At 52.2% G+C, this 13,729-nt stretch overlaps 1 protein-coding gene across 9 annotated transcripts in view; it reads right to left on the bottom strand.

The window, feature by feature from the left end:
- The window catches only part of ARHGAP22 (Rho GTPase activating protein 22), a 136,257-nt gene that overhangs the window by 19,899 nt on the left and 102,629 nt on the right, over positions 1-13,729 (bottom strand). For 4 of the 9 annotated variants that reach the window (XM_041745054.1, XM_041745055.1, XM_041745057.1 and 1 more), the window contains one exon: positions 10,626-10,802. The exons of 1 other annotated variant lie outside the window; for it this stretch is intronic. In XM_041745054.1, coding sequence (XP_041600988.1) covers positions 10,626-10,802 — 177 coding nt within the window. Of the gene's footprint in view, positions 1-10,625; positions 10,803-11,232; positions 12,013-12,165; positions 12,807-12,837; positions 13,083-13,729 lie in introns of those variants that run through there. 4 more of the 9 variants (XM_041745061.1, XM_041745063.1, XM_041745062.1 and 1 more) reach the window with 4 other exon arrangements.

Below are 13,729 nucleotides of genomic sequence, written 5' to 3'. Positions count from 1 at the left end.
CTTGACTGCTGAGTTTGCTGGCGCACCCTTAAATTCTGTGCTGGAGGCCACTGAGGCTCCTAGGTTCTGGCCCTGATACAGAGTGGGGGTGGAGGGCCGGGTTGAGGGGGGGGGGGCTCAGTGTACTTCCTTCCCACAGCTCACCTACCTGAGAAGGGAGGAAGGGCATTTCATGATGAGGGCCACAAGCCAAGGAATGCCCCGGCCTAAACCTGCCAGAAAAACCTGGAGCTCCCGTGGCCCCGGGACCCCTGTGTCTGAGTAGCACTGCCCACCTTAAAGAGAAGGGCCCAAGGCCTCAAGTTGAAGCAGCTACTCTGGGGTAGGTGGGCCCTCCCCCGGGACCTGTGGGCTCTGGTGCTGACCTGCTTTCTCCTCCTGAGCTTCTGTTCTCCCACCTGTGTGGTCATCACATTAGGCCTGCCAGTCACTAGGGAATCCCCCCACCACCATTCCCCAGATGGATGGAAGTCCACAGGTGCCCTCCATTTAGAAGGTTCTGGACTCAAATGGGCACTGATAATGAGGTATAGATTATGCCCTGGAGGGGATGGTGCCCATCCCACATTGGGGGCTACTTTGAGTGGTGGGACCTGGTAGGGGTGGGTATTCAGAGACGGTCATCAAATTGTCCTCTTGGGCCAGGGCCAAGAAGCTGAGAAGCTGGGGGTGGTCTGTCCTCTCAAATCAGTTCCTGGTGACTGGTGACCCTAGCTGGGGTGGCCCCCATTTCTGTGCTGTGTGTCCTATGGCCTGGGGTCCAAGGCCACAGGGACAGCCTCTCTCCTCAGTCTGGATGGCCTGCCTCCCCCGACCTCCACCCCTCTCATCAAGACAACTAGTCAGATCCAGAGATTGTGCTGCTTTGATGCTTACCCAGCAAGAGAGAATCTGCAGATAGGCCCACCCAGAGGGCGGCTGCCCCCGCTCCCACCTCGGCTGTGTGCCATAGGGCAAACTGCTAAACCTGTCTGGGTCTCTCTGCCTCCCTCTATAATGTAATTTTGATACAACTAATCCCTGGCAAGAGTAGCACTTAGCAAGCATGAGGCCCCTCCCTCTTTCCTCAGCCTGATATGGAGGACAGGGCTCCCTGGAAGCGGCCGAAAGCCCAAGGAACCTGGGCAGAGGACACCCGGAGGCCCCATGGCCTCCCTCTCTCCAGAGCAGGCATCTAGCAGTGGGGCTCTGAGCGCCAGCACACCTGGGTTAGAACCCAGCTTCCTGCTGACTTCTCTGTGACCTGATGGAGCATTTGAGCCTCCCTGCTGCTAAGTGTCCTTAGGGGAGTTAGGACAGTTCCCTGGGGCTGTTGCAGAGCCTGAAGACACAGGAACATGCTGAATGAATGTTAGCTGCTCTGGCAGTGGCAATGCCTCTGGAACTTCTCCGTGTTCCCCCCCCTCCCTGCCATGGCTCACTGGCGCTAACCCTCCACTGGCTTCATCTTATAAGTGGCCACAGTAAACTCTTTCCTGTCCTGTGATTGGAGCTCTACATAGCCCAAGGGGAAACCAAGAAGGCCGAGTTGATAGGGCACTTCCCAGCACAGCTGGCAGGAGGGACAGAGGCAGGAGGGAAGGAGGACTTCCAGTCCAGCAAGGTGGGTAAGAGGCAGCCAAGTGGCTGGAGTCCCGAGTTTCTCAGGAGGCAATGGTGAGCAGCCCCCACTAAACCACCTTGCTGGCTTGCCAGGCTCACCCAAGGTAAGGCAGCTGCTCCTTCGCCTCTCCTCCTGGTAAACAGCCCTGGGCTCCCGGGCTGTCTCCTGTGGGCTGTCTCCTGTTGGAGCGGCCTGTGGCTGGGAGCTATTTCCCCTGCCCTGGGGATGCGAGCTCACAGACCCCAGGAGCACAGCAAGGGAAGGAGGCCCCAGGGTGCCATGAACCCACCCCTGTGCCCAGAAAAGGCCAGATCTTCCCTTTATGAGCCTGGGGCATGGACAGCATCTCTTTGGAGGTGTCTCCTCCTCCACCTGGCTAGTGGACCGTCAGGGTCCATGCGAATAGGCTGAAGGTACCAGGATCATGCTCCAGTGTCCCATCTGTTGGCTTAGTGACCTGAAGCCCAGACCAGATCAGCCACAGTCTATTCTCTCCCCTTTTGGAAGAGCTGCCCAGAAAGGCCCGGCCAGGCCCCCAGACTTGGTGGGTCAACATTCAGGGGAACTAGAAATAAGACTTTCTCCTTCAATCTCCTGGACGAGTTGGGATATGAAGCAAGCAGCACTGGGGAGAAGTGGTCCTCTAAGATCTCAAACTCCACCACTGCTGGCCCAGGCTAGGTCAGTGACCTTTCATCCTGAACCTGATTGTGCTTTGAGGGCCTTCCTTTGGAGAGGTCATTCTAGCAAACAGCAAACTCTGCTGGCTGGACTCAAGAGGTTGCATTGTATCCCTCCAAGTTGTCTCAAGGCTGGGATTGTCTCCATGTCAAGTGTCCTACCCTGTGGCTTCTGGAAGCTGCATTTCCCCCCTCTTCTTCGGTCTTCCATGTGATTTCTGAGGAACTGAAGAGGGAGAAAAGTGGCTCCAGGAGGCCAGAGGGAAGTCTCCAGTGGCCTGCAAAACCCACACAAGTGGGCTGGGGCAACGAAGCTGTGATGCCACTGCAGGCCTGCTGTCTGGCCCCTCGCACCCTCCCCAGCACAGGGCAGTCACTGGGGGCGGCGTTCCCGAGTAGAAAGCTGGGTTCCCAGCCCCAGGATGACGGCTCTCTGCTGCCACTTGCCAGGTCAGGACAAAGGGCTTCTGGGCTGCACTAGGCAGTGCCTGCTGGTCTGTGAGCAGGACAGTTGCGGTGCTCTTAGTTACTGAGCACTAACCCCCAGACTCCTGCATCCAGCTGCCCAAACAGCACCTGCCCTGGTTTAAGGACAAACAACACCCCAGGGATGCCTGGTGGCTCAGTGGTTGAGCGCCTGCCTTCAGCTCAGGGCATGATTCCAGGGTCCTGGGATGAAGTCCCACATCAGGCTCCCTGCCTCTCTGTGTCCTTCATCAATAAATAAATCTTTAAAAAAATCCCAAACAGACACCCCAAACTCTGATGTGTCCCAATGGAACTGTGTTCTTGCCGCAACCCCCAAACACACTCTACACTGAGTCCTTCTGTCTTGGCTAATGACAGCTCTGTCCCCACAGCCAACCATCGAGCCCTCGGAGTCGACCTGCCTGCCCCCACTCTCACACCCCCATCCAGTCCTTGTCAGTCTGATTTCCAGAACAGTCTCAGAACGTGCTGACTTTCACCATCACCCACCAGAGAGAAAGCGCCCTTGTCTCTTGCCTGGAGCAACTCGAATATTTGTGTCCTGGCTTTGCCTTATCGTCCCTCATGAGTTAGCAGTCAGAATGGCCCTTTCCAGCTGTAGATCAGATGCCATCACTCCTCAGCCCAAAGCCCTCCAATGTCCTCCTGCCCCTTTTACTTCGGAGTGAGAGCCAAAATCCCTATAGGGGTGTAGGAGGCCTGGGCGGCAGACTCCTCCCCATGTGCCCTGTCCCTTGCCCTTCAGGCCCATCTGCCTCCATGCTGGTTCAAGACCACATCAGACGTGCTCCACCGTGGCCCAGGCTATCACCTCGGTCCCGGACATCCTGGCTGGCGTTCTCACCTCCCAACACTGTTTGAATGTCCCACCATCCCCACTGTATTTAAAACTGCTGTCTATATTTCCTTTGATAGCACTCACCGCCTTCTAAAACACAGAGGTTCACAGGACGTGGGCCCCAGGCCAGCAGCACTAGGAGAAGCTGGGAACTTGTTCGAAATACAAACTCTAGGACATCCCCCAAGTGAGCAGGAAGGAGCCAGCAGTGTGTTTTCACAGGCCTTCCTCTGGGTGACTCAGATGCCCGCTAACGCTGGCAAATCACAGCTCTGTACCTGTGACTTACTTTCCTGGTGAGTGGCCGTCTTGAGTGGGACAGAAGGTCCCTCTGATCTCTTTTGCCCTGTCACATCCCCTGCCTATGCAGGATAGATGTGCTGTGTTTGCTGAATGAATGAGGGCCACCTAGTGCTGAGGGGTTGCTGAGCACTCTGCATCGATCTTCTCTCTTAAAGATACTCTCATTCCCATTTTGCAGAAAAAGGCACAGAGAGGGTAACTGGCATACCCAGGGTCACACAGCAAGCAAAGGACCAAGCCAGATCACATCAGCCCACAGCCCGATGCTGAAGTCTGTGCGCATACTGCCTCCTCTCAGCCACCGGTGCAACTGGTGTCACCACGCACCTTCCTCTCCACATCAGATCCACCTCCGAGGGGCTTGTAGTTGTCTTTGGATTCCAGGCGCCCTGCCTCTCACAGTGAGCTGGTTCAGAGGGGCTACCCTGGGTCCCAGAGCTGGCCACAGAATTCCAGACATCCACGGGACAGCGCTACCCTCTTCACGAGATCACGCCTTCCAATCCATGAACACATGTCTTTGCATCCATGTGGGTCTGTTTCCATTTCTTTCAAACTATGTTTTGTGACTTTCAGAGTAGGAAGTTTTATACTTCTTTTGTTAACATTGATTCCTAAGTATTTTTTTCTTTCAGATGCTACTGCAAATGAAGTCTTCTTAATTTTATTTTCAGTCTGCTCATTGCTACTGAACAGAAATACGATTGATTTGTGCATACTGACCTTACATCCTGCAGTCTTGCTGAATTTTTTATGACTTCTAATTGTTTTCTAGTGGATTTCTTAAGATTTTCTGTACAGGAGATCATGTTATCTGCAAATAAGAAACATGTTTATTTCCTTCTTTCTTTCTAATCTGGATGTATCTTATGTCATTTTCTTGCCTAAGTGCTCTGGCTACAGCCTCCAGCAGAATGCTGAACAGAAGTGAAACTGAGAACCCATGCCTTCTTCTAGATCTCAGAGAAGGATCCCGTCTTCCTCCATAAGTATAATGGTGCATGTGGGTTTTCTGTGGATGCCCTTTATCAGGTTGAGAAATTTCCTTTCTATCCCTATCCCTAGGTCTTTGAATGTTTTTATCATGAGAGGGAGCCAAATTTTATTACAGGCTTTCTCCAAGTCTCCTGAGGTATCATGTGGTTTTTGTCTTTTCTTCCATTGGTGTATTACAAGTGTTGATTTTCAGATGGTAAACCACCCTTGCATTCCTGGAATAAAGCTTATTGGCTGGGATGCCTGGGTGGCTCAGCGGCTGAGCGTCTGCCTTCAGGTCAGGGCTTGATGCTGGGGTCCTGGGATCGAGTCCTACATCGGGCTCCCTGTGTGGAACCTGTTTCTCTCTCTGCCTGTGTCTCTGCCTCTCTCTCTCTGTGTCTCTCAACAATAAATAAATTTCAAAAAAAAATCTCATTTGGTCACGGTGTACAATCCTTTTGTGTATTGCTGGATTCAATTTGTAAGCATTTTGTCGAGGATTCTCGCATCTAGATTCAGAAGAGCTGTCAGTGCTCCAGCCAGTCTTCTCTCCTGCTGTACCATCAATCTTTCGCATTGCTGTTTTGTCTCCTGACTTAGAAAAGCAAAACAAAAGCCAATCCTCTCTTTATGTGACTTTCCCTCCAGCTCCTACCCCATTTATCTCTCCCTTTACAGCGAACTTCTTGAAACAGTTTCGCTGTAACAGTTCGTGACAGTTATTGTCACGCTCCAATACCCTCCTCTTACCCTTTTCAAGCCCAGCATTCTCATCGCCGGCTCGCCACCAGAGCCACGCACCCAGGTCGGCGGAGCTGTGCTCAAAGTCCGCTCTCTTCCACTTCATCTGTCGATGGTGCTTGCTATCACTGTTCCTTCCTCCCTAGACACTCTCTTCACTCAGCCCTGGGTCCCCAGCTCACTCCTAGCTCCACTTCTCACTTCTGAACCGCTTCTGCTGGCTCCTCCTCTGCCCCTGATGTCTAACGGATTGCAGCTCAGAGCTCAGCCCTGGTCCTCTGCTGTCCCTCCACTCGTCCCACGGTGTGTCGCCCAGCCTCATGGCCTCAAACTCCATGCATGGTCAACAGCCCCAAGATTCTCCAACCCAGTCCTCTCTCCAATTCTCTACCCTTGAATGTTTAGCCACCTGCTGGACATGTATACTTAGGTCTCTAACGGGTATCTCAGACTGAGCCCCAATGCGATCTCTCAGTCTTCATTCCAAACACTGTACTTCCTGTGGTTTTTCTCATCTCAGTCAATGGCTAATTACCCTGACTTCTCTCATTCTCTATGTGTTTCTCCCATTCCAGCAGGGAAACATGACTGCCTTACCCTAACATATATCAAGAATTCAGTCTCTTCTCATCACCAGTAGCATCTAGAGCCAAGCTGCCGTCATCTCTCACTGGCATTATTGTATAATGAGCTCCTAACTGGTCTCCCTGTTTCACTCTTTGATCTGTTCTCAACACATGGCTGGAGGGATCCTGTTAGAACCCAAACCAGGCCCTGCCACTCTGTTCAAAACCCACCCATGGCACCACAGACCGCCAGAGTTGTCACCGTGACGATAGGCTCTACTGATTTACACCTCATTGCCTCCTTGACCTGTTTCCTGCTCTCTCCATCTTCACAGAGTCTGTTCCAGGCACACTGGCTTCCTTGCTGCTCTTCCAACACAGACGCTGCTGCCTCTGCCTCCAAAACTCTCCGCCCAGATATACATGCAATTCACCCTTTCATCTCCTTTACTCAGAGGTCATGAAATTCCGACCCCCATCACTCTCACCTGCTCTCCCCACCTTACCTTTCTCCACTAAGCACATCATTGTCTAACCTGCAACGGGCTTCCTTATCCTACCTGCTACCTATTTTCTCTTCTAGAGTGTGCACTTCACAAAGGAGGGCCGGGACCTTGTTTGCCCTGCTCACTGCTGTATTCTCCGGCCCCTAGAACACATCCTTAAGTGAATGAGTGACTAGCAGAATGAATGAATGAATGCATGCATGCCCAGACAAGAGGCCCTACAGTTGGGGACTCCTCTGGGCAGACCATTGACAGTAACAGGCTCGGCTGAGCCCGTGCACCTGCCCCCAGGTCTCTCGGTGGGGACGGCCAAGCTCTCCCCTGATGGTGGCAGGTACACTGCCCACTCCTGTCTGTCAGAGGTGGCCGCTCTCTGCCAGAACAAACAGCTTGAAAGGGCTCACAGACTCCCTGATTTGTAGTGAAAGAAGGACTTATCCCCCAAGCCTCCCTTCCAGGGGAACCCAGGCTAATAACAGCTTTGCCAGGAAGCCTGCGGAGGCTGCTGAGCCCACCTGCCAGTACCCACTGCTTGTCCAGACATGTCAGCCATTGCTACCCCCTGGGATTTCTGCATTTCCTCTATGCTTCAGGTAGAAGGGAGGTAAGCACCTTTGATGACGGTTCCTGTTTTAATTCTTACAAGCTCTTCAGCACACAGGCTGGGAAATTTGATAAATGCCAGGGGCCTGAGGGAGGGTCAGATCTGGGGTCTAATGTGGGATTCTGCAAAGGGTCCCAGTTGTGGGCAAGCACAGAGGAGGAAGGGAGGAAGGGGGCAAGAGAAAGACACAGAGAGAGAGAAAGAGAGAGACATGTGGCCGGAAGACAGCACCCTGTGTCGATGGGCTGTGCCAGCGCCCTGCATGGTCTGAGTCAAAGCCTGGTGTCCAGGGTCAGAACATGCACCCCCATTTCTCAGCCTTGATCCCTGACTAGCTGGGATGCATGCATGACTACAAGTTTTGTAGTCTCTTTGGCCTTCAGTTTCTCCTTATTTTTTTAAAATATTTTATATACTGAAATATATGTAACATCCAGAAACGTACCTAAGGCATCTATGTATAGATTAACACATTATTATAAAATGAAGCCTGTGTAGCCAGGGCTACTACCCTGACTTGTACAGCATTCATTTCCCTGCCTTTCTGTATTTCTACTGCCTAATTACCTATCTCCAAGTAATACAGTTTCCTTCTCCCCTATTTTTATAACTTCACAGAAATGGAATCATCCGTATAGCAGGTTCCTGGGCTTCCCTTATCCCATGGTATGTCTACGATTCATGCATGTTGCTAGGTAGACCTGTAGTTAATTTTCCCTCATTGCTGTAGCATTTCTGCTGCAAGGGCAAGTCATCTGCATTTATCCATTGTATTGTTCCTAAACACTGGGTTGGTATCAGGCCATCATGAGTAAGGCTGCTGTGAACATGTGACATGTATAAGTCCCCAGCATCTCTGTCATGTTTTTTTTTGTTTTTTGTTTTTTGTTTTTTTTTTTGAGAGAGAGAGAAAGAGAGAGAGATTGAGCATGGAGAGAGGAGCAGAAGGGGAGAGAAAAATCTCAAGCAGACTCCATGCTAAGCGCAGAGCTGGACATAGGCTCAATCTTACGACCCTGAGATCATGACTTGAGCCAAAATCGAGAGTTGGATGCTGAGTTGACTGCACCGGCCAGGTGCCCCTTTGTGCACATATTTCCACCTGGGACATGCCTAGCAGTGGATCTGCGGGGGCCTAGGTGTGCGTAGCATGAACGTTCACAGGTAATGCAGGTTTCCCTAGTCATACGTGCAGTGCCTATAGCTCTCTGTCCACGTCACCACTGCAAACCACCTGCCTTCTTCTTTTAATCTTTCAGGTGGTGACTGCCCTGATCACTAGCAAGGTTGAGCACCACTGCCCGTGCTCACGGGACATGAGGATGTGTCTGGGTGAAAAGCCTGCTCAAGTCTCTTGCCCAAGCCTCTACAGGCTTGTCTGTCTCTGCCTTACTGATGTACAGGAGTTTGAGGAATAAGTTGTTTGTTTGGGGTGTGTGGCAAACACCTTCTCCCACCCTAGAAGCTTGTCTTTTCACTTTCCTGGTCTACCTTTTAAAAACAGACACTCTTCCTTCTGTGAAGTATAATTTATGAACCTTTTCCTAAAAGATGAATGACTTTTGTAACTCCTGCAAAAAATCTTTCTGTCCCCTAAGATCGTGACGATGTTCTCCTTCCCCCGCTGTGTCCCCGGTGGGACCTGTCATAAATCAATATCCAGAGGCACAAGGGTTTGCTCCTGGGCTCTGCTCTGTTCTAGGGGCTCAATTTCCACTACCCTGCATTGAAGGACATCTGTGAAGGCTGCAGAAATCCCCGGGTGGGCTTAGGGTCTTTGGGTGGGAGGTGCCACAGTCATGAGCAGGCAGGGAGGCTGTGGCCAACACTGTGAGGCTGTGTATGCTGCACAGGGAAGAAACGGACTCTCAAAGTTCTATCGACTGTGCTACATGAAGACTCACGGTTCTAGGAAAGGTGGCCAGGCAGGCCGTAGCCAGGAGGGGCCGAGGAGAGCTGGCGAGGCACGGGGTGAAGAAGGGGCCCAGCCTATCGGGCACACTGGTCTGGAGATGGGTTCTGAGCCCCCCGAGGTGAGCCTGTGCCCAGCCTGGACTGTACACTCCCAGACATCTGGGGGGACAGGAGACATCCATGGCTTGCACGGTCACAAGCCAGCAGCTCCTGGTCTCCGCATTCAGCCCAGCCAGCAGGTGACCCCTTCTCAAAGCTCTTCTCACGATGACCATGGAGGGACACCAACCTCCAGAGACAGCAGCTGCACAGCTGGGGGCCAACCTTCCCTTCTCTTGCACCCCATGTCCCTCAGCAAACCCAGCAGCTCTGCCTTCAGAATACACCTGTGGCTGGTAGCTCTTCACCATCTCCTCCATGCCCAGGCCAGCCTGTGCTTCCCGTTGCCCCAGTCTGATGGCTGTCTCAGCCTGCTGCATCTCCTCATCTCTCTCTGCTCCACCTCTCACATGGCAGCCAGAGGGCCCTTTACAAATCCCAGTCAGGTCATGTCTATCTCCTGCTCAGAGCCCTCCTTGATGCCCCATCACTTTAGAACAAAGTCTAAGATCCCCACCACGTGCCCAAGGCTCCAGTAACATCTCCTGTCCTCATATCCTAAGACCCGCTGGCCTTCCTGAGATTCTGTGTTCACATCTCTCATTCCTGCCTCTTCTGACTGAATGTTCCTCACCCGGCATTCCCCTGGCCCTCCTGGCCATTTCCCTGAGCTGGCTGGGCTACAGCATCTAACACAGCATCCCCTATCATCCTACTTAGCTTGACTTCATTATGTTTCTCTCTACTCAACATCATGTGACACCTCTACTTGCCTATTGTCTATCTCTTGCTGGGCGAAGGATGGGATGGGAGGGTAGAGGAATCTTCTATCTCGCTTATCACTGAATTCCTAGTGCCTGGAATACGACTGGGTACATCTCAGGCATCTGATACGTGGTTTTAATAAAGGTGTAAGTGAGTAAATGGCAAGTGCAGCTCTCAGATCAGGAAGTGGGTGCAGGCTGTGTGCGCAGCGCCACGGCCCTGTGTGGCTGCAGTGAGGCACGGCAGAGGGAAGGGCACTGTACCTAGTGCCCTAGTGCACACCACATCACGAACACCTACCCAGCATGGTCTGGATGCAGGGAGGCGAGCACGCACACACCCCAGGACTCTAGTAAGCAGAGGGCATGTTTTGATTCCCCTGCTGCTGCCCACCTGGTACCCGGGAGGTGTGATTCCTGAGGGCTGGCAGCCGGGGAAGTGAGCGTGGTCTACACGCTGCCAGCGCTCGGGACACAGACAGTGAGCCCTGAGTGAGAGGGGTCATACGGGCTCCATGCAGGGTGGAGGGGCATGATTACCTGAAGGCAAGGGTTCTAGAGGGTGAGCATGAGATCTACGGGCAGTACCTCCGCCAAGTGGGGCCCAGATGACCCGGCGGATGGCCTGCACCCAGTCCTCCATGTCACGCTGGGAACTGGCCATGAGTAGGAGCGCCTCGGGGCTGGCCGGCACCTTCTCCCGCTCCCCGACACCACCTGCAAGACAGGGAGATACAGGCTTACTGCAAGGCCCCTGTGTGGACAGCAGGGTGCGCCTCCCACCCCGATGATGCCTGGTAGCCTCTTCTTCCCTGCTGTGGGACAAGGCCCCTCTCCCAGCCCTGCCCTCCATGGCCAGGCTGCGGGTTCTGGATTGGGAACACCCACCCTTCACACTTCACGTGTCTGCCTTGGGGGCCCTCCCAGGTTTCCATGTTCAGCCTTGCTCTTTGCCACATCAAACCAGAAATCATTAGAGCCCCTCTGCCCCCTCCCCCCCCCCACACACACACAGTTAGGGAAAAAGCAGATTTGAGGCTAGCTGGGAGAAGTTCGTAACCCAGAGCAGCCTCACGGTGTATTCTGTTTTAAATCAGCTTTCTTCTACCTCCTCAGGACGCAGGGCAGCTTCACTCTGTGCTTTTACCTCAGGCTCTGACATGACAGCCTGCCTTCCTCAGCTAGCCTGAAGGTGAGACCTGGTTCTCCAGAAGTAGCAACATCACAGAGGCTTGATATTAAACCAGCATGGAGCCAAACGCTCCGGAATTCTCCACCTATCCCTACTCACAGCTAGACATTGGACTGGTACCTAAGGATGGAAGGACAAGAAAACTCAGACTGATGTTCATGAGGTGACCTTTCCTCTAAGGCAGCTTCAGTGCTTCTTATATTTTCTTATGTAAGTGAATGGATCTTTGGGATGTACCCAAAATGCATCTGTACTGAACTTTATAGGACTGAAGCAGTGTTCAAGAACGATCTTGTCTTTGTTCATCCCCAACATCCTGCACTATGTAACTCCCCCATCTACTTGGCTCTGGCCGCAGAGCCTCAGACCCTCAGCAGGACCATCTGCAGGTGGGGTGTGAGTCCCAGGGCCCTGGGTTCTTGAGGGTATGGGGCAGCAGCTAGGGAGAACTGTGAGACCCGGCACACCCCTTGTAAGAGCCTGCAGCCCCAGGCCAGAGACCAGACAGGAGCAAGTGCTTCCTGAGTGCCTGATACCGGCCTGGGACTCTTCTAGAAGCTGCAGACCCTTAGGTGGACAAGACTGAAGGACACACCAGCCCTCCTAGGACTCTTTCATCTTTGCAAAGACTCTGTGGTCCTATTACTTCCTGCATTTTACAGACGAGCAAAGGGAGGCACAGAGGGATTAGGAACGTGCTTGAACTCAACACCTGGAATTCCAAGGCCCCCCGCTCTGGGCTCTGACCCAGCCCATGCTCTTGTCACCACTCATGGACAAAGCAGCCCACATGGGCCAGTCTGACAGCGGTCATGGCAAAGCCCCCAAGGACCTCAGAGCGGAGGGCAGGGCTCTGAGAGCTAGAGCCCAGATGGGCTGTGTCCTCACCGATGGGATGTGTGGCATCCAGGCAGACCAGGAGGCTGGAGAGGCCCGTGTGTCCCAAAGCTCAGGAGCAAGCTTGTGGTGAGCAAGGAGACAAGGAGACAAGCTCGTCAGGAGCCCAGGATGCCTTCTGGAGCCCTCTCTGCACACACAAGCCCTGCTCCTTCAGGCCCGCACAGCTACTGGGCAGCAGGGCTGCAGAGGCGGAGGGGAGCGGAGCCGGGGCAGAGCCCAAAGACAGAGAGGCCATGCCGGTGACTCAGTGGCCTGCAGTGGTCACCCCATAGCACAGGGTGGGGGCACTGCCACTGAGGTGGGGAAAGTGGGGAGGGGAAGCCGAATGCCAGCAGGGAGGTTTTCTACAGAAGCTTCTCTGAACCGGTGTCTCAAGATGACTCAGGAGAAAGAGATCCAGGACTCCAAGAATTTGATGTAGTTACTTGCTTATCCTAAATAAATCCTCACTTTTGTACCTCATCTTGACCTCTCGTTTTCCCTTAAGAGAGCCACTCATGTCCCATATGCTTCATTCAAGTTTCCCACCAAACTTGGACCCATCGCGCCCAGAGCTAGGCAGGAGCACTCATGTACAGCTGTGCCCCGGCCTAGAGTCCTGCCCCGATGACGCTCCAAGCCGGCTCGTGTGTTTATTTCTGCGTAGTTTCATATACTTACCTTCAGCTTTTTAAGAAACAGCCACAACTGATTTCCCAAGTGACGTCACCGTTACATTCCTGCCAGCACACACCGGAGTTCCAGGAGTTCCACTTCTCGCCAGAATGTCTTCATCTGGTTCTGGTACCAGGGTCACTCTGGCCTCACAGAATAAGCTGGTAACTATTTCCTTCTTTTTATTTTTTGGGAAGAGTTCATGTACAATTGCTATTTATTTCATACTTTAAAAATTTGATAAAATGCAATGGTAACGCCACCTAGACCTGGAGTTTTCTTTGTGGGAAGGTTTTTAATAACAAATCCAATTTCTTTAATATATACACGTGGGCAGCCCCGGGTGGCTCAGCGGTTTAGCGCCACCTTCAGCCCAGGGCATGATCCTGGAGACCCAGAATCGAGTCCCACATTGGGCTCCCTGCATGGAGCCTGCTTCTCCCTCTGCCTGTGTCTCTGCCTCCCTCTCTCTCTCTGTGTGTGTCTCTCATGAATAAACAAATAAAATCTTTTAAAAATATGTGTGTGTGTATATTTCTTCTTGAGTGAGCTTTGGTAGTTTGTGTTTTTCAATTAATTTCTTTCATCTTAGTTGTTACATGTATTGGAAGAAAGTTATCTATAAAACATCCTTATTATCCTTTAAATATCTGAAGAATCTGTAGTAATGTCACCTCTCATTTCTGATGGTAATTGTATCTTCTTCTTTTTTCCCCTCTGATCAGTATTGCAAGAGACTTACCAATTTTTTTGATCTCAAAAACCTAGCTTCTTATTTTATAGATTTTGTTTAATATGTTTCTGGTTAGCAAATTTTTTAAAAAGATTTTATTTATTTATTCATAGAGACACACAGAGAGAGAGAGGCAGAGACATAGGCAGAGGGAGAAGCAGGCTC

The sequence above is a fragment of the Vulpes lagopus genome, chromosome 2 (genome assembly GCF_018345385.1).
Source record: "Vulpes lagopus strain Blue_001 chromosome 2, ASM1834538v1, whole genome shotgun sequence".
Lineage (NCBI taxonomy): Eukaryota > Metazoa > Chordata > Mammalia > Carnivora > Canidae > Vulpes > Vulpes lagopus.
Note: the sequence above shows the minus strand (reverse complement) of the source record. Positions and strands in the feature narration are given on the sequence as shown.